This window comes from Dipodomys merriami, unplaced genomic scaffold, assembly GCF_024711535.1.
Source record: "Dipodomys merriami isolate MVZ:Mamm:240054 unplaced genomic scaffold, mDipMer1.0.p SCAF_192, whole genome shotgun sequence".
NCBI lineage: Eukaryota > Metazoa > Chordata > Mammalia > Rodentia > Heteromyidae > Dipodomys > Dipodomys merriami.
This window is the reverse complement of record NW_027203293.1, coordinates 202,184-226,792: the sequence shown is the minus strand read 5'-3', so window position 1 is coordinate 226,792 and position 24,609 is coordinate 202,184. Positions and strand designations below refer to the sequence as shown.

Sequence of the window (24,609 nt, the reverse complement as noted above, 5' to 3'; positions counted from 1 at the left end):
GTAGGAGGGAAAGAAAAGAAAAGAACGCTTTAAAAACGTGTGTAATTGAAATCATCCTGGTTAGTTATCAAACTGAAACTGTAATCACAAGCACGTTTAGATGTCTGTTCCTGTGACAGCATTTTCCCCTTCCTAAAACTTCTGACTTCAGGTAGAAGAGGCCATCTCTGGAGAGAGGATGGGAGTGCCAGCCTAGCCTGGTAGTGAGGCTGAGAAAAGCATCTGAGGTGACCAAATAGAGGCTAATGTTTGGCCTATTATGTGTCATATTGACCCTGAGCAGCCATATGGTTACAGCCAGAGCACATGCTTCCTGCCTGTCAGATGCCTCTTGCCCACCTGTAATGCTCAGAAAGAAACCATGAACCCTGAAAAATACCATACTGCTTTGTGATGTCACCTCTGGAATGTTCTGAGTGTTTTGGTGACCAAGTTCTGCATAGGACCTATACCTGGCACCTCACGTTGGTATGATTTTTTTACTTGAGATAGAAATAATAGTCTTGGACAATGAAGTAGGTCTAGCCATTTCTGCTTCAAAGACATGCTTTTTCTTTCCTTTTTTCCTTTTTCTTTTTTTGTGTGGTGGTACTGGGATTTGAACTCAGGGGCTCAGGCTTGCTAGGTAGCCACTCTATTACTTGAGCCATACCTCCTAAACTTTGTTTTATTTCTGTTTTAAATATGATCTTCTATTTTTTTTCCAGATCCTATTCCTCCTACCTAAGTCCTCATTGCTAGGAGTACAGACCCCAACAGATGGGGTATTGCTAACTTTCCCCTCCCTTGGGCAGGCCTCAAGCCATCCTCCTCCTATCTCTGCCTCTGAGTAGCTGGGATTATGACTGTGTATCACTCTATCCAGAATTTCAAGGACTTTCAAAAGCATTTTACATAGATTATAATACCTGTCTTAGTTTCTATGCAGGGACCAATAAAATATACTTCTTAGATATCTATGTGTACCTTCAGACTCAGATCTTCATAAAGGGCATAGATGAATAGAAAGCCATTATGTACTTCAAGTGAGAAGCTGAAGTCCAGAGGATGGGCTGGGAAGCAGAAATCTTCTTATTTTCTCTCTTCCACAGCACACGAGGCCAAATTATACAAGAAAAAGAGATACCAGAATTGAAAGCCTAGAAATTCCAATCAATGTGGTTCTACTTCAGGTAGGGATAATTGCAGAAGGATGCAACCTACCAGTCAGTAGCCAGAAAAACCGTCCCCTCTTGACACTCTAGCAAGATGCAGTAGAACAGAGAGTTTAGGTCCTTCAGTTCTGATTGTGGCCGACTGTCCCCTAGCTGTGTGTTTAAGGGAGGAGCCCCTCTGGGCCTTGGGATCCTCTGGCCTTGAAAGAGCTGGGTCAGAATGATCTGGTAAGACCTTCAACCTTAACCTTTCAAGTGTCTATGATACTATGAAATAACCATCTTTCTCAAGTGAGAGCATTTCATGCTGTTGTGTGTGCACATTTCTTCTGGATTGTGATAACCGTTCTGGATTTCTTCTGGGTTGTGATAACCATTCTGGATTTCTGGGTAGAATTAAAACTGGGGGATTGAAAATCATACAGGCAAGAATGAGTTGATGACAAGATGTGGACTGAGAAATTAAGCCCTGCTATGTACCCATCAGGGAGTGAGAAGGATTGACATCTTGTTATTGTGGTTAGTCGCTTTGTTTTATTTTCAGGCCAATAGCTTGTTGAAATTCTGGCAGGCTGGAGGTTCTCAGGTGTCTCCTGCAAGCAGCTTGTCAGGGTCATTTTGATTGGATTGTTCCTACTGCTGCTATGTCACAAAGGGGTGACCTTGCTTTCTCCAGAGTCACCTAAGGCCCTGTTGGAAGACCACAGCCATGCAACCAGAGGGGGTGAAATATAAGATGGAGGGAGCCAGTGCAGAGGTAAAATTCCCGGAAACCTTTGTCCAGGGATATATACAGGATACCGGTGGGCATTCTGTATATATCATTGTAATAACGGCCACAAATTTGTTCTGGAGGAGACAGGAAAACATTCTAGATGTTTGTCTTCACATTATCCTTGTAACTTTGTAAGGGATAGCCACTTGTCTGTCTATATTCTGGCTGAGCTTCATAAGCTTCATAAGTTTAGTCAGAAAATTAGATAACCTTCCCCTGACCATTCTACAGGAAGACGATAAGCTGTAGGAACCTGTCTAGGTCTCATTTCTTCTACTTGAAATACACAGTTGACCACCACTACTCCGGAGAGCGAACATAGTATCTATGGTTGCTTCATAGCTCACAGAAAACAACCTTCTCGTCCTCCTCCCTCCTCCTCTTGTCAAACTGCTTCTTTTGGAAGCACTGAGGGTTGAAAACACAAATTTGTATTATTACTAGGGGAGAGGTAGAGGGAGACAGCCATAATGTGTAGGGGTGAGAATAGGATTTGAAAAAGTGGTCATGTGAATAGAAAGGTTGGGAAGATTTTTCCATCTACCCCTGGTACAGCTTTCCCCTTTCCCTTGCTCTCTCAGGAACAGTTTGGTAGTTGAGAAGGAGAAAAGATGTTTTGAGAAGGTAGAGCTTGTTCTGGGCATGCCCGCATCCTGTGCTGCAGGACCTGGGGCAGCTGCTGGAGTCTTAGAGGACAGACAGGGAGGGAATGAGGGGACCTCTGCTCTCTAGGCCCGTGCGTATCTGGTCAGGTAAGGCTTTGGGTACACCTGACATAGAGGTAGATGTCAGGCAGGATGCCTGAGGCTGGTCCTCTTGGGGAGGAATGTGGACAACGATCTGAGTGAAAGCAGGGCTGTGAAAAGGGACCAAGGCACTCACTGAGCTTCCTGAGCGAGATGATGCACGGCTTGGGGGAAAGGACTGATCTGAGAAATGATGAGAGGAAGAAAATGAATGGTGGTATATGACAGGTTGAGGACCACACAAATGTGAGGGAGACATTGGGTTGAGAAGCTCACTAATAAAGACAGAGCTGAAATTAGGGCCAGAAACCAATTAAATGCCCAATGCCTCTGCTAGGCAACCAGGTTGGGCCAGGTGGTGTCTATAGTCTCTGTCTGTCTGTCTGTCTGTCTGTCTGTCTGTCTGTCTGTCTGTCTCTCTCTCTCTCTCTCTCTCTCCCTCCCCTCCCTCCCTCCCTCCCTCTTTGTCCCTCCCTCTTTTCTCCCTCCCCCCTCTCTCCGTCTCCCCTTCTCTCTCTTACTGGTATGTGTCCTGGGGATTGAACTCAGGGCCCAGGCACTATCCATGAGTGTCTTTGCTCAAATCTAGCACTCCACCACTTGAGCCACAGCTCTAATTCTAGTTTTTTTTGGGTAATTAATTGAAAATTAGAGTCTCAGGGGCTTTCCTGCCCAGGCTAGCTGTGAACTCTGATCCTCAGTCCTCAGCCTCCTGGGTAGCTAGCATTACAGGTGTGAGCCACCATGCCCAGCTTCAGTATCTCTTTTAAGAGAGTCTGCCTCTTTCTGGTCTGCTCATCCACAAACTCCCTCTGTGTGTCTAACCCACACGTCTTTATTCTGAGTGGAGGACCATTTATTCTGGAAGGGAACAGGCTCAGCTCTGTGTCCAGGAGGTACCTCTGGCTCCCAGGTCCTCTCCTACTGGGGCATCTGAGTTTCTCAATTATACTGTAAACACGTCTAATTCACTAGTTCTTATCACCTTTAAGTCTCTTCTGTCCTTATTGATTTCCTATTTTTTTCTCTCACATTAAATATTTGTGTTTTCTGATCTATTTCCCTCCAGCACATTCCTTGTAAGGCATCAAAGTTGTTTCCTGCCCTAGCAAATGGATCTTCTAGTCCTTCTAGGATGTAATACTTGGTTGTCTAAGGCAGGAATGCATACTTTGCCATTGGGTACACTCTATGAGTTTTATTAAGATATTGTCTACCCCTAGATCATTAATGATCTATACCAGATATGAATGAATGCTCTCTTCCTCCTTCATTGTGCCCTTTCCCCTTCTCCTTTGTTCCAGCTTGCTCTTCAAGAAGTATGAACTTCTCCCTTCCCCACCATGATACCCACATTGTCACCAATCTGAGTAATTGTTCACGGGAGGATTTCGGGAGAGTCTTTGTTAAACAATTAGCTGAAACTCCTACATATGACATCATCTTTATTCTCTGATTTATTTTTTCTCCTTCAAATTAGAAGATTCCTGGGAGCAAGATATAAGAGCTTGGAGTGTGGGCCAAATTAATATTAGTTGATTCCTTGACACAACTGTAGAGAATAAATTGATATAATAATATTCTGAGTGAGCATGTGATTAGATTAAAGAATTTCTTGGTTATAAGACCAAGAAAAAGTTCCTTTCAGGACAACATCTGGATGACCCTGACTGGAACTGAGGGGAATGGGGGGGGCAGAATCATAGGAAAGAATTTATTTTGGCTCAGTTTTCCCAAAGATGGATCATGATTCTTGTCATCCTGAAACTGCCTTTATATTTCATGTATTTTCATTGAATTTTCTCACTTCTAGAAATAGACATAGTACCTCTTCAGTCCCACCTCAATAATTCAGTTATGTATTTGCTAAAAAGACATTTTTTCTTATAGAAGTGGAAATGTATGACTATTAAAATTTTAGTGATAAAATGCTTTCTCTCTATCTCTCTGTCTCTGTCTGACTGCTTCTCTGTCTGTCTGTCTGTCTCCTTCCCTATGGCAACAATCCTGCCTCAGCCTCAGAGTGCCTGGATTATAGGCATGTACCATAATGTTCAGCTAAGCCATAAGGGCACACTGGACTTATTTATGTTCCTAGACTTACTTATATTCCTAGTCCTGAAGAATAGAGAGAGGAAAAATAATAGTAGTGCCCAGTCATAGGGAAGGACTTAGTTCCCTGGTAAGGATTTAGTAATCCATTAACATTCCCAATGTTGGAGGACACTTGTGGGTACAAACTAGTTTGTACTTGGCCCATCTTATAAACATTAGACACATTAAGCCAGAGAAAGTTAAGGCTCAGAGGGCACCTAAGGTAATGTTTCCAGTCTTTCATTATACAGAGGTGGAGAAGAAGGCTGTAGAGTGAGAGAAGGTGACTGTGCAAAAAGACAAGAGTTCAATACCCTGGTTATCCAGAGTTAGGGGTCTACCACATATTGAAGTTCTGTTTTATGCCTTGAGCAGACAATTGAAAGTTCCTTGGGTACCTGGTTCAATATGTACAGTAGAACAAATGCAGCAGGATAGCATGATTTAAAAGTCTTCAAGGAACCACAGACAAATCACAGCAATTCCTCACTGGATGCTCAGCTAGACTAGATTTTGATTAAAACAAAGCAATCATAAAAATAATGAGACAAGAGCCGGGTGCCAGTGGCTCATGCCTGTAATCCTAGCTACTCAGGAGGCTGAGATCTGAGGATTGCGGTTCAAAGCCAGCCCGGGCAGGAAAGTCCATGAAACTCTTATCTCCAATAAGCCACCAGAAAACCAGAAGTGGTGCTGTGGCTCAAGTAGTAGAGCACTTGCCTTGAGCTGAAGAGCTGAGGGACAGGGCTCAGGCTCAGAGTTCAAGCCCCACAACCAAAAAAAAAAAAAAAAAAAAAAAGAGACAAATGGTGAGATTTGACTGCTAACTTAGTACTTGCTGATACTAAAGGATCGTTATTAAATAAGGGCTGATATTATTGTGGTTCTATAAAATGATAAACTGAACTACTTATGGATAAAATGTTATGTTACTTTCATATAATAATAAGGTTGGTATCTTTACTCTTTCATTATGCCAGTAGATCTCATTGTTTGCAAATTTTATTTGTGAATTTACCCAACAGACTAACATTTGTAAGTTCAGAACCAATGTTTATAGTACTTGTGTGTGAGTGTGTGTGCATGTGCATGCGTGTGCGTGCTTCAGCCTGGGGTTGGAATTCAGGGTCCTGCACTCAGGCACTATACCATTTGAGTCATAGCCCCAAACCCCACAATACTTATGTGGCTTTTCTTAAACCTGCATAGAATGGTATTGTCTGACAACCAGACTCTAACTGATGAGTCTCTTCTTTGGATTCTCATAGAGGATAATAATTCCCTTCTTACAGTTTAGTGTCACATTTTTTGAATGTGTGCACATTTCAGTGGTGATTTTGTTATTTAAAATGACTTCGGAGCACAGTACTAAAGAGTCGTTGAAGGTTCTCAATCAGAAGATGGCAGCGATGTGCTTTATGTTCGATACACTTTGCTAAGGCATGCCGAATGTGAATCATATTCATTAAGGTGTCCACGAGTCATCTTCATTAAGATGTCTTTAAAAAGAAGCACCCATAAAACACATACTGACCACTGGATCCCCCCCACAAAAAAATTGTGACTAGAAGCTCACAAGAACCTAGTCTAGTAAGTCTCCTAGAGTTCCCTTAGTGGTTCAGTATTTGGTCCTTTAACTCCACGATCTTTCTAGAACAAAGCTGCACGGGTCCTGGTGAGGACTACCAAGAGGCAGAAGCGACCACCAGGGTCGGGCCCGAGCCTGGGGTTTCCTGGGGCAGAGGGGAGGGGTGGTCCTCGCGGCCTCTTCCTCCATCGGCATCCCTGGGGTCAGCATCCCCGGGCGGGCCAGTTCCCTTGACTGACCCCAGGCTTCCTGTTCTCTCCCACAGAGGGGCACAACCGAGCCCTTACTGAGGCTCCACAACCTGTACTCCGTCCCTCGCTGCTCTCGGCAGGCCACCTTACCCCGCATGAGCCGCCGGGTAGCCAGCCAGCACTCCTACCCGCTCAACCGCTTCTCGTCCATGCCTTTGGATCCTATGGATCGCCCCACCTCCCAGGCCGACCTGGAGCTGGATTACAACCCTCCCCGGGTGCAGTTGAGCGACGAGATGTTCGTCTTCCAGGACGGGCGGTGGGTGAACGAGAACTGCCGCCTGCAGTCCCCTTACTTCTCCCCGTCCTCCTCCTTCCACCACAAGCTGCACCACAAGAGGCTGGCCAAGGAGTACCTGCTGCAGGAGGAGAACCGGGCCCTGCGCGAGGAGAACCGGGCCCTGCGCGAGGAGAACCGGGCCCTGCGCAAGGAGAACAAGATCCTGCAGGTCTTGTGGGAGGAGCACAAGGCCTCGCTGGGCCTGGAGGACAGCCGGGCCTCCTCGCCCCTGGCGCGCAAGGACGCCACGTCCCAGGAGGTGGTGAAGAAGGACGCCTCGGCCCTGCCGGTGCAGCGCAGCAAGGAGAACACGCTCCAGCTGCTGCGGGAGGAGAACCGCGCCCTGCAGCAGCTGCTGGAGCAGCGGCAGGCCTACTGGGCCCAGGCGGAGGACAAGGCGGCCACCGGGGAGGACAGCAAGGCGCCCCCGTCTCCTCACGAGGAACCCCACAGTCCTGGGCTGATGCCAGACCAAGGCCCAGGCCTCTCCTCTCCCTTTGAGGAGTCCAAGGGGCCCTCCACCCCGCAGGAGGACGCTAAGACGCTGAGGGCCCTGCGGGAGATGGTCAGTGACCTGTCCGGGCCTTCCGGGGGAGAGGAGGCCAAGGTGGGTCCCAGCCTGGCTGACGGCGGGCAGCCGCTGCAGCTGCTGCGGGAGATGAGCCAGGCGCTGCAGGCCCTGCGCGAGGAGAACCGGCTGCTGCAGGAGGAGAACCGGGCCCTGCACGTGCTGCGGGAGGAGCACCGGGCCTGCCAGGACGACAACAAGGCCCTGTGGGAGAACAACAAGCTCAAGCTGCAGCAGAGGCTGGTCATCGACACGGTGACCGAGGTCACCGCCCGCATGGAGATGCTCATCGAGGAGCTCTACGCCTTCATGCCGGCCAAGAACAAGGACCTCAAGAAGCCCGGCAGGGTCTGAAAGCCTTTGCCCGCAGTCGACAGGGATAGAACACCACCAGGCCAGGGAACCATCCCTCTGTCCGTCCGTCCGTCCTCCCTGGTCCTCCCCGCCTGTCGCCCATCAGTATGTTGTCTGTTCGTGGAGGCATGCCACCTCCCTAATGCCTAGAAGCAATAAAGGCTAACATGGCTGGGGTCAGCCAGTATCTGTGTGTGCCTCTGCCTTCTTTGCTTTTTTACATGTTTATGGTTTTGCTGGTGCCAGTGGCGTATGCCTGGAATCCTAAACTACTCAGGAGGCTGAGATCTAAGGATGGTGATGTGGAAGCCAGCCCCGGGAGCAAAGTCCAGGAGACTCTGGTGTCTGCGATTAACCACCATCAAGCTGGAAATGGAGCTTTGGCTCAAGTGATAGAGTGCTAAACCCCACTTTGACACTTCAGTATCACCCGAACTCTATTGCTCATATCAAGACTCAGTTTTGGTGTCATACCTTCAGTTCGGACAAATAGATAGTATCTATAATGTCATAGTCTCCACCACTGTGATATTATACTAAATAGTTTATCAGTGCCTTACACATTCTATGTTCCCATTATTCATCTCAGTTTCTGGCAACCCACCGGTCATTGCCTACCTAGTTTTGCCCTTTTCAGCTGTCATGTAGTTGGAGTCATACAACTGGCTTCCTTGTGTGAGCATTTTTTTTTTAAAATTATTTTTTGCTGGTCACAGGGCTGGAACTCTGGGTCTGGGCTCTGTCCCTCAGCTATTCAGCTCAAGGCAAGTACTCTACCACTTGAGCCACAGCACCACTTCCCGTTTTCTGGTGGTTAATTGGAGATAAGAATCTCATGGACTTTTCTGCCCCGGCTGGCTTTGAACCATGATCCTCAGATCTCAGCCTCCTGAGTAGCTAGGATGACAGGAGTGAGCCACTGGCACCTGGCTTGTATGAACATTTTAAGGTTTCTCCATGTCTTTTCATTAATAGCTCATTTCTTTTGAGTACTGAATACTATTCCATTGTCTGGCTGTATCATGGTTTACCCACTCACCTTCTGAAGGGCATCTTGTTATCTTCCAGGTTTTGACAATTGTGAATCCAGCCTTTTCTTCTCTCTTACTTTCCCAGTCTCTTCCTTATGTCTCTGTTTTTCATGTCTTCTCTTTTTTTTTATTACCTTTTCCTCCTCTTCCTCCTTCCCTCTTTCCTCCCTCCCTCCCTTTCTCGACTCCCTTTCCCTTTGATCACCTATTTCTGGGGCAGCTCAATAGATGGGGGTAGTGGGAGAGGAAGTCACTAAGCCATGGCTTCCTACTGGTTGTGAATGACACTCGAGACTGGAAAGCTCTGGTGGGGTGGGGACAGTACTTACTGTGCATTGTATGGCCAAAGACCTCCAGCTGTAACAGACGAATATTTGTGGAATATTTGTGTAGATATTGTCTTCGGGGAAATGAAATCCCAACACTGTGCAGGATTCTCAGAGTAACATTTCTGAAACATTAGTCTTAAAAATGTTCTGAAGGAGGATCGGGTGGGGGGAGGGGAGGAGAATGAGAAGGGATGGGAAGGGAAACAACGAGGAGGCAATAATGCTTGATAAGAAATGTACTTGTTATCTTTTTTCTTTTTTTGGGGTCCGGTCGTGAGGCCTGAACTCTGGGCCTGAGTGCTGTCCCTCAGCTCTTCAGCTCAAGGCTAGCGCTCCACCACTTGAGCCACAGCGCCACTTCCGGCTTTTTTGTTTTTGCTTATGTGGTGCTGAGGACTCGAACCCAGGGCCTCAGGCATGCAAGGCAAGCGCTCTACCACTGAGCCACCTTCCCAGCCTTGTTATCTTGCCCATGTAATTGTAACTCCTCTGTATGGTATTCTCACAATAAAAAAAAAATGTTCTGAGGAAATAAAAACACAAAAGGAAAAAAAAATCATGTAGTACATTGAGAACAACATCAACAAAGAAAAACCTCGTGTCCATGTCTTGGGAGTTCATTTCGCTTAGCATCATCTTATATGGTCATATGTACATAAACTATTGACTATTCTGCTTATCTGCTGAGATTATCCTAGACATATACTAATTATTACAAATAAGGGAGACCATGGGCCTATGTTTCTTTGGGTCTGGCTGGCTTCACTTAATATGTTTTTTTTCCAAGTCCTTCCATTTCCTTACAAATGGGGCAGTATCATTCTTTCTGATGGAAGCTTAGAATTCATATATATATATATATATATATATATATATATATATACACACACACACACACACACACACACACACACACACACACACACATATACACACACACACACACATACACACACATATATATCACATTTTCTTGATCCATTCATCTACTGAGGGGCATCTGGGTTGGTCCATAGCTTAGTTATGGTAAATAATGCTGCAATAAACATAGTGGTCACTGCATTTGATTTTGGTACCCTGGGTATTTATATACATTTATCTGAACTAGGGAAGGGAAGGGAAGGGGAACAATAAAATGGTGAGAGAAAGGACAAAGGCAGAACTTATGCAACAGTAATACAAGACAATATGTTGGAAATGTTCTGTACAATTGGGGGAGGAGAGTGTGGGGAGGGAAAGTGTGAGAAAAATGAGGGAAGGGGTAACAAGTTAGACAAGAAATGTAATCACTACCTTATGTAACTGTAACGCCTATGTACATGACCTTGACAATAAATTTTTTAAAATGTTCTTAGGAAATGAAGGCTTCCACAAAGGAAATTGTTATAGTCCCATATAGCAGAGTCAAAAATTCTACTCTGAGCCAGGTGCCAGTGGCTCATGCCTGTAATCCTAGCCACTCAGGAGGCTGAGATCTGAGGATCACTGTTTGAAGCCACACTGGGTAGAAAAGTCCCCGTGATACTCTTATCTCCAATAAACTACTCAAAAAAGCCCAAAGTGATAATGTAGCTCAAGTGGTAGAGCGCCAGACTTGAGCACAAATTGGCTCAGGGACAGTGCCCAGGCCCTGAGTTCAAGCCCCGGGACCAGCAAACAACAACAACAATGACAAAAAACTTTCACCAGAAGCTTCTGAGAAATTCCACAGAGGAGAAAAATTCCACAGAGAAGATACCTTCTTCTCTTCAGTGCACCCAGGATTGCTCAATTTTATTTGATAGTGGGATCCCTGTATTTCTTTCTTTCTTTCTTTCTTTCTTTCTTTCTTTCTTTCTTTCTTTCTTTCTTTCTTTCTATCTTTCTTTCTTTCTTTCTTTCTTTCTTTCTTTCTTTCTTTCTTTCTTTCTTTCTTTCTTTCTTTCTTTCTTTCTTTCTTTCTTTCTTTCTTTTTCTTTCTTTCTTTCTGGGTCCTGTCGTTGGGCCTGAACTCTGGACCTGGGTGCTGTCCCTCAGCTCTTCAGCTCACGGCTAGCGTTCTTACCACTTGAGCCACAATGCCACTTCGGCTTTTTTTTTCTGCTTATGTGGTGCTAAGGAATCAAACCCAGGGCCTTATGCATGCAAGGCAAGCACTCTATGGCTGAGCCACCTTCCCAGCCCTGAATCCCTCTATTTCTACTGTTCACTGATCAAGGAGAGGTGCTGTCTGCTTTCTGCAGCTCTAGGCTCACCTCTTTGCTACTAGATTTACAGCTGTGAACATCATGGTTCACACATCCCAGCTGGATGAAAGGGCTCAGGCAGGTGGCTGCCAGGCATGATAGAAGAAGGGCTCAAAATTTTGTGTGTTAAGTTTTGGTTCTCATTCTGAAGTTGGGTACATTTGAAAAACTATAGATGTGAGTTTAGTTCCCATATATTGTTATAAGATGAAATCTGGGGGTCTTTGAAGCAGCGTTGTTAACTTTTCATCCTCAATATTATTCACTAGTAAGGATATAAAGAAGGACTTTACCTATTTTGTTCACAGGAAAACTGGTGATTGTATTGTGACAGACATAAGTTTAAGACTGGTCACTCCTCACTCCTAGCCTCATTGTTAATGCTGATTAAATTTCTGAGAAACTCAGAAGGCAAGCCAAAGGTAGAAAAAGATCCACTTCCCATAAATCCATAGAGCTCTTTGCCTGTCACTTTGCACCTGATATGACCCCTAGAACCCTTTGAGGAGGGTTTCTTCTGAGCTGCTTTTTTTTGTATTTATGGAAGAAGAAACTCAGCTACAAAAAGCCATACTTGGTCATCAAACAGACCGAGTGGCCTCAGATCTCCAAGTCTATTGAAGTCACATTGCCAATTTCTTGGTCTCTAAATGTTAGGTTTAAAAATATTTTTGGTGCCTTTTCCCCCACTCTACCCCCCTCCGACCTCAGATTTAGGAACTTGTCAAGTCTTACACAGAAACAGCATCAGAAATTTCAAAGGGCAAAGATTGCTATGAGAGTATTTCTTCTCCCCAGCTGGTGACTACCCATGAAACCTGCACAAAGGACCAGAGGTGATGAATGTGCTGGTGAAGGCTGAATAATTTATTTTGCTGTTGTCACCAAAATCTGAAAAATGGGAAGTGATTGTGAGAGGCCTTTGGGTCTTTGTAGATTTCTTTCCCCCTGTATTTGGTAAATTTATCATCTAGGGCCTCATGAAATCTCATACCTTATTTAAGTCAGCATAATATCTCCAGGGTGTAGAGGTTTTCCTTCTTTTTTTTTTTGTCTTTTGATGAAATCAAATTGATTTCTGTTATTCCAGACAGTGGAAAAACAAAAGACTCGCTCTTCTAACATTTGTGTTTCAAATATTTAAATTGTGTTAATTTATATAGCAGCAACTGGATGTTTTTCACCAGTTGAGGGATTCAGAGAAGTTAATACTATTTAACAATGTCAACTTTCTCTGTCATGCAGAATCTAAATGGGTGAAAAATTAGCAAGACAAGCCATAAAATGCCATTTTTATGGAGCAGGGGAGATTTACTTCAAAACAATATTTTATTGTACAGTACAGTGCAATCTGTCATAGATTAGCTCACATTTCTAGTGGGATCTAACCTCCAGTAGAACAGAAGAAAAATATTTTTTAAAGTTTCCTCTAAACATCTCTGCTCCTTTTTCAACTCTATGTCTGCCTTCTGTTCCAGCCTTAGCTTCTTCTCTAATAGCTGGGCATGTCTTGGCTCCAAGTCAATTAGGTTTTTATTAAAAAGAGCTAAACTTGCTTTCTTAACTTCCCTCACTTGGCTCTTGGTTTGACTGGCTTGTTTTGGTTGGTAAAGTCAATTATAACCACCATTTCCTAATAAAATGTCTAAATCCCATCCTTCAACCATCTAATGCCTAAGTTGAGGGTAGAAATAGAGAAGAACATTCACACTCTGTAACTACTAGCTAATTAATGGAAACTGAGCCCCAGCCTTCAGGAAGGAGATTCTCATTGAAAGATTACCTATGCATGGAAGGACATTGCATTAGTTTTTCATTACTATAATTAAATACTTGAGGTAGGCTATTTATAGAGAAGAGGCTAGAACAGAGTGCTGGAGGTTCCCAAGGTATGGAGCTGGCTTCAGCTTGGCTTTGGTGATAACTCATGGCAGATAGCAGCACAAGGGTGGAACACACGTGGAGAGAATATATGCCAAAAAGGCATGGCATGGCCAGGTTTCGCCTTTTATAACAAGTCTCTTCCAGAACTAAACAAAGGGTTTTACTAGGACTGTGTTAATCCCTTTCAAAGACATACCCTTAAGAAATCAAGGGCCTCTCAGTAAGTCCCATTTGTAATAAAGATCCCACTACCACCTAAAATCACTACCTTGGGACCAAGCCTCCTATACACAAACTCTTGGAGACACATTCAAATCATAGCTAAACCATGGTCATCACTCTTGAGTGTAACAGAGTCTCAACAATAGGGATGAGAATCAAGACTCTCCCAGGAAAATTCTCAGTGCTCAAATTATGTTCTTGAATACATTTTTTTCCCCCTAAGGAACTGCATAAATTAGAGTGACCATCTGCATGTGGTCAACGATTGCTGGAGTCCAGTGTTACACTGGGAAGCATGGGAAGCAGCAGAGAGAGAGAGAGAGAAAGAGAGAGAGAGAGAGAGAGAGAGAGAGAGAGAGAGAGAGAGAGACAGACAGACAGACAGACAGACAGACAGACAGCAGACAGACAGACAGACACACACACACACACACACACACACTGGGACGTGTCTGATAAGGGATGTTAGAGATCCTTATTTCCTTCTAAACTGTCATTACCTTTATTACCTTTACAATTTTTAGAGTTGAATTTCTAATTCGTTAGGAAATGACTGAGCAGCAAGGCCATTTTTAGGGTATCTTACACATGCCAAAGGCAGTTTCTGAGCACTAGCTTTCTGGTTTTTTTTTTAAATATTTTTTTTGGGGGTCCGGTAGTGGGGCCTGAACTTTGGGCCTGGGCGCTGTCCCTCAGCTCTTCAGCTCAAGGCTAGCTTTCTACCACTTGAGCCACAGCACCACTTCCGGCTTTTTTCTTTTTGCTTATGTGGTGCTGAGGAATCGAACCCAGGGCCTCAGGCATGCAAGGCAAGTGCTCTACCACTGAGCCAACTTTCCATCCCTGGCTTTCTGTTTTGTTCATGATGTTGACCCTCTGTCATTTGCAGCAGACAGAATACTTCTGTTTGGAGTTTTCCCCTTGCATTCACTAGTAGGTCTTCACCAGCCTGAGGCCTTATCAGTTCCTTACCATCTTTGTTCATTCCAACAATGGCCATTGTAACCAAGAACAAGTAAGGAGCAGGTTGACAGATTTTTTTTTTTAAATGCTGTCAACAGCCATGGCTTTTTAATTTATGACATTTTCCCTCTCTGTAAGCCTATCTGTTCTTTACAGATAGGTAAATCAGAGCACTCCATTGGAAGTGCTCATCTTAGAAGCATTTAAGTCCAGATGCTCTGTGGACTAGAAGATAATTTCTTGGGCTGTCATGACTTTCTGTGAGCCTATGGTTGGATGGTTCTCACCTTTTCCATATCCTCTCTCATCCAACCAACCACCAGGCAACCATTGAATGTAGCTCTTGAATCCTTTTACTTTTCTCTATTTCCATGGGGCCAACTCCCATTCCTGGTCGCTCACTGTTACTTGTTAGGTGAATGCTACAACTCAGAATCTATCCACAATTACTTTTAGCCCTGCTTTTTTTCTGACCTGAATATGACATATCATATTTCTACTTCATGGGATCTCTATTAGGTTCTTTCAAATGAAAGATTAGTGTCTTATGAGAGTGATACCCACAGAGGACAAATAATTTTCACTCTTAAGAAGAGCAGACAGAGCTCTGGGGCAGCTGAACTTGGAGGAGTGGGAAAGGATGGTCCTGGTACTGAATTGTGTCCTCCAAAATTGTTATGTGATAAATTGGTAGTTTGACATAGAAGCTTGATCAGATATGGGTTTGACTTTTTTTTTTTTTTTTTTTAGCAAGAATAGTTTGTAAGTGGTGCCGTGTGCATCCATCAGGAGACATGTAATGTCTGGTTGTCTTTCTTTTTGAGATGTTAACAACTATTAATGATCATTGCCTAGATCCATTAATTCATTAAAAGTGTCACAATCCACTAAAAAAAAATGTTATGTGAATGCTCTCACCCCCAGTGTAATGGTATTTAGAAATGGGATCTTTGAGAGATCCTTAGGTTAGATGAGGTCACAAGGGTTGGATGGGACAAGGACCTGGGGAGAAGAGCCACTAGAGAACTGGCTTGCTATATCTTTCTTCTTCCATGTGAGAACACTGAGAAGTGGCCATCTAGAAACCAGAAAGAGGCCCTTACCAGAACCTGGCCTTGCTGTCCCTCTGATATCAGACATCCAGCCACAAGCACTCTAAGAAAATCAACTTCAGGCCTTGAAGCCACCCTATCTTGAATACATTGCTATGACAGCCATCCCTAAGACGCATGAGACCCTTGTGGTGAGGTCACCCTGGATGTGATTATGCTGATGGATGTCAAAACTCAAAAAGCTCCCATCTGCTCTTTACTTTCAGTGAAGATCACCTATTCTGTAGAGGTTTATACCAGCATCATGGACTTCTGGGTCAGACTTTTGGGGATGTCTTAGCAACATCACTTACTTATGACCTTGGGCAAATCACTTAGCCTCTCTGTGTTTCCTTCTCTATAAAATGAAGAAAGCAATGAAGTACCTTCCCACGTACTTACTGCCATGTCATAAACTCATTCTAACACTTGAAACAACCACTTAATTAGTTCCTATTTCTCACAGTTTGGCAAATTAGGCTGGATTCAACTGGGTAATTGTTTAGGTCTTCTTGGTCTCTTCCTCTAGTAATTTACTGCTGACTTTGTTTCATAATGGAGAAAAGGATGCAAGAGACAGAAAGCCGAAGTATGTAAGGCCTCTTGAAACTGAGGCTTGAAACAGCTCCATTCTCCCTTCTAGGAACAAAGTCAGCCCAGATTTAAGGGTAGTAAAATACGTTCTACCTCCTGATGGCAGGAGTTGCCATCATCATACATGAAAATATGGGCCCCTCAATACACTACCTTACAGGTTGTGTGTGTGTGTGTGTGTGTGTGTGTGTGTGCGCACGCGCACACGCGCGCGCATGTGTGCTGGTCCTGGGGCTTCTGGCACTGTCACTGAATGGCTCAGGGCTAGTACACTACCATTTGAGTCACAGCTCTACTTCTGGCTTTTTTGGTGGTTAATTGGAGATGAGTCTCACAGTATTTTCTGCCTGGGCTGACTTCAAACCATGATCCTCAGATCTCAGCCTCCTGAGTAGCTAGGATTGCAGGTATGAGTGGCCATTGCCCCGTTACTGAGGACACAACGGAGGCAATATACAGGGAGTATTTATAACAGAGACTAGTACACTATAGCATTCAATAAATATAGTTCTTATACATTCCTTAATCAGTATGCTTTTCTGTATGTCTGTAAGGATATAGATAAAAATTACAGCAATTGATAGAAAACCACTTTATAGACTTTTGAGGGTTTCTTTTTCCATTTGTTTAACTAGAATATTATTTGTGATCCTGGAAGGACTGTCTGAAGTCAACAACTAGGATCCTCTTTTATTTACAAACACAGATTCATTGTGAGGATTCAATAAACATATGAAAATGATTAGGTTGGTGCCTGGAATGTAATAAGTACTAAATAATGAAGGCTATGGTGATTATTACAGTATTGTAATAGATTCGGTCATTTGAAAAAGAATCTACCATTTACCAGGCCCCATTCCTTCCTAAAACTCATACTTATTTAACATGATGCTAAGAACTCAAAGTGAATGGGGAAATAAGTGAGCGACGTAGAAGTACAATTGTTTTATGAGGAAACCCCTCATACTCGTAGCTAGATGTGTATTATACAAGTAGATCATGACATAGTCTCCATATCTCCAGTATGTAACTCCCACGGATAAAGGGGTGGCCCAGTGTTCATTGGTTCCCACCAACCTTCATTTCAGGTAGCTTTCTAAAGAAAGTTCCAGGTGTCACTCATAAATGTTTCAACACATACCACTAATAAACATCTTGTTTTAATTTTTTAGGTACTTTGTTATTATTTATTTTTAAAAACTACCTTGTAGCTATCCCATCTATCCAAATTAAGCACAGTTCTTGAATACAATGCAATAAAAATCAATTTATAATAAAATTTCTGACAAACGACAATAAAAGTCTTTGTCTGATTCAAACAGCATCCATATATTGCTATGCTCCTTAATCTTTTTTTTCCTTCGCCAGTCCTGGGGCTTGCACTCAGGGCCTGAACCCTGAGCTGCTTTTGCTCAAGGCTAGCACTCCGCCACTTGAGCCACAACACCACTTATGCTTTTTTCTGTTTATGTGGTGCTGAGGAATTGAACCCAGGGCTTCATGCATGCAAGGCAAGCCCTGTACCAATCTTTTTTTTTTTTTTGGTCAGTCGTGGGGCTTGAACTCTGGGCCTGGGCACTGTCCCTCAGCTCTTTAACTCAAGGCAAGCGCTCTACCACTTGAGACACAGTACCACTTCTGGTTTTCTAAGCAGTTTATTGGAGATCTAAGAGTCTCATGGACTTTCCTGTCTAGGCTGGATTTGAACCATGAACCTCAGATCTCAGCCCCCTGAGTAGCTAGGATTACAGGCATGAGCCACTGGCGCCTGGCTAATCTTTTTTTTTTTTTTTTTTAAAGGAAATTTTAAAGCAGTTTTTAGGACAGCTGGCATTAGCTAATGTCCTCAGAGCTCAAGACCTTCCAGGGACATGAGGCAGCCAGGCTGCGATTCATTCAATGTAGATGTAGGTTTGAACTCTGTGTCCTCCAGGAAATGAGATTACTATTCAAAGTACCTAAAACTTCACTGATTTAGAACTCTTCAGAAAGCTGCTGTATAGAGCTAGAGGTGGTGTAACCAATATTGATGAAATAGCTAGGCTTTATTTATTTCAAGATCATTTGAGGTTCTTTTTTTTTTTTTTTGGTTGGTCGTGGGGCTTGAACTCTGGGCCTGGGCGCTGTCCCTCAGCTCTTCAGCTCAATGCGAGCGCTCTACCACTTGAGCCACAGCACCACTTTCTATTTCAAGATCATTTGAAAGAAATGAAGACCAAAGGTATGACCGTGGGGCCTGATGTCTAGGACTGGGTAGAAACAACAGAACTATTTCTGCTGAGGAAGGCCTTGTAGTGCTCTAAGGACTAAGGATTGGTATTACCCCTACACCCCCTTCCACTCTCCTCAGTCCCCCGCAAACAGGAGAATTTAATATTAGACTGTCACAGAGAAAACTAAATTGATTCCTCCCTCCTTTCCTCTTTTCCTTTCAATTTTGTCTCTTTGTACGTGTTAGCTCTGGCATTGGAAAAGAAGATTGCAAATACCTTAGTGCGTTTTCTTTAGTTGTCTGAAGTAGAAAGTCTTAAAACAAAACAAAACAAAACCTAGTTCAATACATGCAGTGTGAGCAATGAGGAAAGATCTTAATCTTTAGACAAGATAGATTTCTGTATTTATGTATTCATTCAATACAAGATAGAAAACAGCTCCCCTAGACTCTGTTTTTTCCCTTATTTCCTCTGGGAATTCAGTCACAAAATTTGGCCAATTCTCCTTCTTCTTTGTTTCTTCAACTTCTTCTTTTTTTTTTTTCTTGATCAATCTGATTGTTGATCCACTAAAAGGCCCTATCTGCTCTTGCTTAAACGATGAGGGTCAGATGCTAAGTAAATCAATTTTTCATACTATAGCCCGGTGAAAATTTTAAAACAGCTCTGACTGTCATGGTTCTCCTCCAAAGTTCCTAATGACTATTTATTTATTCATTTAATTGTAAGTAGACTTTCTTGCCAGTATTTTGTATTCAATTACAAGTGGGCAGGCATATGGATTCTTTTAGCTTGAAGGGTGGCTGAGCTGTAAGCAGATTTATTGATTCCCCATCATGTGCCATACAGGCATCATTTTCTATATGTTCCATGATGTGGAAGAGGTATGAAGAACAACTTTTTACATTAACATACATAGCATTATGAATACCCAACGTAAGCACAAATAACATTATACACACATAGAATACACATACAAGAAAAATGAAAATCATGTCTTGAGAAGATCCAAAGCAAAGATGAACTAATCAAATTATGTCATAATAATGACATGAGAGATTTTCCAATGAGCTTGCACTTGTTCAATAATTGCCCAAATATTTACTAAACATCTAACTATATTCCAGGCTTTATTATAGGTATGAGTCACAGGAGAGCAAGGCAGATACACAATTTGCATTTTAATAAGGAAGATGAGTGATAAACAAGTAATTACACAGCAAAGTCATCTTAGGTTGTGCTAAATGCTTGAAGAACTTTATAGGAAATGAACTGCTCTGGTATTTATGACAATTTCAGACAGCATTGTCAGGAAAGGCCTCTTAATGAAGATCTGAGATATCATCGTAGTGTGTTCAGGTTGCTATAAAAATACTCTAGACTGAGTAACTTATAAATGCTAGAAATTTGTTGCTCATGGTTCAGGAGGCTGGAAGATCCAAGGTCAGGCAATAGTATGCTTTGTGTCTGGTCAGAGTTTGTCTTTTGCTTTGAAAATAGCACCAGTTGGCTGAGTCCTCATGTGTGGATGAAGGGGTAAAACAGTGCTCGCTACCTCTCTCACAAGGCCACTAATTCCTTAATCACCACCACTCATTTCCCTGAAGACACTACCTCTAATCCTCACATTGGATATTAGACTTCAACATGTAGTGACCACCAACATTCAGACCATTGGATGGGAAGTTATGGAACTGTATTCTCCTTGGTTATACAAAGTCCTTATGGTGTGAGGGTACTGGAGAGGGCGGGCAATCCATTGTCTTATAACAGTCTCAATCTTTTTGTGAACCTATGCCTTTGGACTGGGACCTTCACCCATGCTTCTCAATCCTCCCTTTCATCTTGAGTGGGACAGGAGAAGCAGCTAGAGTGGAAGACAGTATTTACCTTCTCCTGGGTAGTTTAGGCTCTGATAAAACCCTCAGCAGGTTAAGGCTTGACAAAATAATCATTTATTGTTTCTCATTAGGAACAGAATGAACCAGATATGACAGTACATGCCTGAAATTCCAGCACTGCAAAGGCTGAGAATTTGAGGCTGGGCTTCATAGAATGTTCCAGGTTTGCCTGCCATACAACACAAACCAAAACAAAGAGCTGCATATTCTGGCATATTTCAAAGTAATCCTCTCCTTTCCCCCTCTGGGGATTCCTGGAGACAAGAGGCACAATAGTACAAACCATCACAGATGACCAGGACTATTGGAATGGAAATGGACACTAGCTTTGGCTGAGAGGATGCTTCATTCCTTGTACAAAACCCAGGTAGCAGCCTCCTTCTGAGGAAAGGGAGGCTTACACTTGTGCACAGCTTTGTCTGTGATGGTCCCTGGAAATCACAGAGAATCTGCTAGTTCACTGGCCTCAAGAGTTTGGGTAGGTGTTTCCACAGGATGGATTCATCCAAGTATCAGAACAGTTTCCCCAGCTATATGAGCCTGGAGGAAGAAGAAGAGGAAGATAGAAGAAGAGGAAGTTAGGTAGAGGTAGGAGTGGCACAGGATATCTGGAGGCCTGGGCCTAACTCTATCTGCATATGATCTCTCAGGATTTAGATAGAACTGACATGGAAATCTGCTGAAATCATTTTTAGGTTACCTTGATTGTCTTGCTTGCAGAGGACATTTTCTTATCCTGAGTAGGCTTAGTCCTAGGAAAGCTGAATGCCTATAAAAATAGATAGAAGTTTATACAAAGATATAGACAAAGAAGTGACTGCCAGGTAAATCTGACCCACACAAAACTCAAAAGTAGCTTCTTTAGATCAGAGAACTGTTTTATTCCTTAAACTCTACCTTTTCCTTTCTGAATTACTTGATTAATGGCCCTTAGTGGTATATTTCCTTTCTCCTGTGTGCATCCTCAGACCTATATAGCTTTAATGATGCGTTTCCATCACCACTCCGTAGAAATCATGTGTTGGATGGACTTTTAGTCCTTGCAGTTGTGTGTCTATTTCTTTTCTTGTTTTAATTCCATTATTTCATTTCCTTACTCTCCTTTGTTATGCTAAAACTTTCCCCAACATTTTAGAGAAATCACATCTTTCTTGAGCACGTCTTGCTACTGTACATTTTATTCCTTTGATTTTGCCTCATTAGTCACTCTCCCGACCCAGGAATGAATTCACCAGATAGGCAGGCACATGGGGCCAATGAAGAAGATGCTGTGTAGAATATTGAGCTGACCTGGGAGACAGTTCTCCAGCATGTCAAGGTCAGGAGTCATAGATTCTGATGTTGTAAGAAGTCATGGGACTCAGACTTCTCTTCTCTGTCAGTGGGAAGACAAGAAGACATTTGTGTGGTAATCAAAGGGCTTCTCCTAGCACAGAATGTGTAGGTGTCTCAGGGCTATTACAACTAATCACCACAGACTTGGTGGCTTAAAAGATAGCAATTTCTTCTCTCACAATTCTGGGGCCAAAAAGTCTGAAATCAAGCTTGCCACAGCTCTCCAGACTCAAGGGAGCCTCTTTTCTTGTGTCTCCTGGCTTTCTGGTAGCTCCAGGCATCTCTTGGCTTGTGGCTTACATAGGCCTCACCTCCATCTTTACATGATGTCTATCTCTGTGTCTTCTCTTCTGTTTATTTATTTTCTTTTTGCTAGTCCGGGGTCTTGAACTCAGGGGCTGGGCACTGTCCTTGAGCCTCTCTGTGCTCAAGGCTAGTACTCTACTTACTTGAGACACAGTACCGCACCACTTCAGGCTTGTTCTGTTTATGTTGTACTAAGAAATCGAACCCAGGGCTTCATGCATGCGAGGCAAGCTCTCTACCACTAAGCCACATTCCCAGCCCCTCTTCTGTTTATTTTAAGGAAATTTGTCCTTGGATTTAGAGCCCCCTGCTTAAAAAAGAAACAACTTCAGGACCATCTCATCTTGATATCCTAAGATAATTGTACCAACAAATATTCTTTTAAATATATTTATTTATAGATTCTTTTTCAAATAAGGTCACCTTTACAGATGCCAAGGGTTAAAACACAGACATAACTCTTTGGAAATCATTTTTCTACTTATCCCAGTGATTACCTCTCTCCCAAATTGCTGTGTTTGTGTACAATTGTAACTCTCCAGAAATACAACTTTGATTTAAGCACTATATCCTTAAAAGGACTCTTGAAAAAGTAAAATTTCTCTGGGAGTGGTGGCTTGAACATTAGTTCCCACTAGTACAAGGCAGAGAGGTGGATGCTGGTGGGAGGAGACAGATGAGGCCAATTTTAGTAAAGCAACGGGAGCCAACAGTGGGCTAGTGCATGAGGCACTAGGGTAAAGTATTAGGTAATGTGTGATAAAAAATCTGGGTTTTCCAACTGCCCGATTAATAAGTGGGCTAAAAACTTAAAGAGAAACTTCTCTGAAGAGGAAATAAGAATGGCCAATAGATACATGAAGAAATGCTCAACTCTCTAGCCATAAAAAAAAAATGCAAGTCAGAACAACACTGAGATTTCACCTCACCTCAGTTAGAATGGCAAAAATCAAGAACTCTAATAACAACAGATGCTGGAGGGGATGTGGACAGAAGGGTACCCTACTGCATTGTTGGTGGGAGTGTAATCTTGTTCAACTACTTTGGAAAGCAGTATGGAGGTTCCTGAAAAGACTTCACATAGAGCTCCCCCTATGACCAAGCAATCCCACTTTTGGGCATTTACCCAAATGATCACAAACAAGACCACACTAAAGCTACCAGCACAACTATGTTTATTGCAGCATTATTTACCATAGCTAAGATATGGAACCAACCCAGATGCCCCTCAGTAGATGAATGGATCAAGAAAGTGTGATGCACACACACACACACTGGAATTCTACGCTTCCATCAGAAAGAATGGCATCAACCTATTTGTTAGGAAATGGGAAGATTTGGAAAATATTACAGTAACTGAAGTAAGCCAGGCCCAAAGAAACATAGGTCCCATGGTTTTCCTTATCTGCAATAACTAGTGTATGTCTAGGACAAGCAGAAAAGGTCAAAAGCTATGTACATATGACCATATAAGATGATGTTAAGTGAAATGAATCCCAAGATATGGACACAAGTTTTATCTTTCTTACTGTTGTTTTTAATGTACCTATAATGTATTATATGATTTTTTTGTTTCTTATGTATGTTCTTCTCTCATCATATAACCCCTGTTTTCACTGTATTTGATGTCAGTGCCCTGCATCTTGTACATACATTTTTCTAATTTGGGAAGGGAAAAGGAAATAACAAAATGCTAAAATAAGGACACAGGAGGACCCATTGTAACAACAAGATATACAAGATACTATGTTGAAAACTAACTTTACACCTTTTGGGGGAGGGAGGAAGGAGTTGGGGAGGTAGAGAGGAAAGAGATGGTAGGGAAAAAACAAAGGAGGGGGTAACAATGTTCCATAGGTAAATGGACTCATTACCTTGCTCATGTAACTGTATCCCCTCTGTACAATATCTTTACAAAAAATGTATACTGTAAAAATCTGGGTTTTCTTTATTTTATTTTATTTTTTTGGGAGGTCCAGTCGTGGGGCCTGAACTCTGGGCCTGAGTGCTGTCCCTCAGCTCTTCAGCTCAAGGCTAGCACTCTACCACTTGAGCCACAGCACCACTTCCGGCTTTTTTTTTCTGCTTATGTGGTGCTGAGGAATCAAACCCAGGGCCTCAAGCATGCAAGGCAAGCGCTCTACCACTGAGATACCTTCCCAGCCCATATTTGGGTTTTCTAGCCACCTAAACCTATGGAAAGCATCCAGAGGGCAAAGCAAGGAAGCCAAAGGCTGTGTTTGACTGGTCCTAGTTTTGTTTCATATTTATGGTGGGCTGCTCCTTGGATACTATAGGGAGAACTGAACTTCCTAATCTCATTTATTTGTTTCTGGATTTTTCTGAGCAAATTTATTTTGTAGAGCCTGTATTGGATCTGAGTTGGGCTTTCAGATATGAACAGGGCCTTTTGACACTCATAAAACAGGACTATGAGCGGAGGATCAGGAGCTTAATGAATAGTACAGTGTTTAGATCACTAAATCTACTCATATGCCTCTCATACTATGTTTAGTTGTTTGTAATGATGTCAGTAGGTTTTAGAAATATGTTTCATGTACAAATCACTCTATTAGGATAAATTTAGAGAGCTAGAGGATGTTATGAAATCTCAAATTCCTTGAGATCCCAATTATATATGTAGCTTGCTCCTTCATTGGTATGGAGTTGACTTCTCTATTGTATTTTAAGTATAGCTGACTTTG

At 42.9% G+C, this 24,609-nt stretch overlaps 1 protein-coding gene across 4 annotated transcripts; it reads left to right on the top strand.

Moving 5' to 3' along the window:
- Nucleotides 1–298: 298 nt before the first annotated feature.
- Nucleotides 299–7,997, top strand: Cby2 (chibby family member 2). Of its 4 annotated transcripts, XM_070028431.1 has the most exons (3): nucleotides 299–468; nucleotides 1,092–1,172; nucleotides 6,623–7,997. In XM_070028431.1, exons 1-3 carry the CDS (start codon nucleotides 394–396, stop codon nucleotides 7,808–7,810), a joined length of 1,344 nt encoding a protein of 447 aa, XP_069884532.1. In that variant the 5' UTR covers nucleotides 299–393; the 3' UTR covers nucleotides 7,811–7,997. The 4 variants fall into 4 exon arrangements, with proteins under 4 accessions (XP_069884532.1, XP_069884533.1, XP_069884535.1 ...); XM_070028432.1 differs by lacking the exon at nucleotides 1,092–1,172 and having other exon boundaries at nucleotides 300–468; XM_070028434.1 differs by lacking the exon at nucleotides 1,092–1,172 and having other exon boundaries at nucleotides 380–464.
- The last annotated feature ends 16,612 nt before the right edge of the window (nucleotides 7,998–24,609 follow it).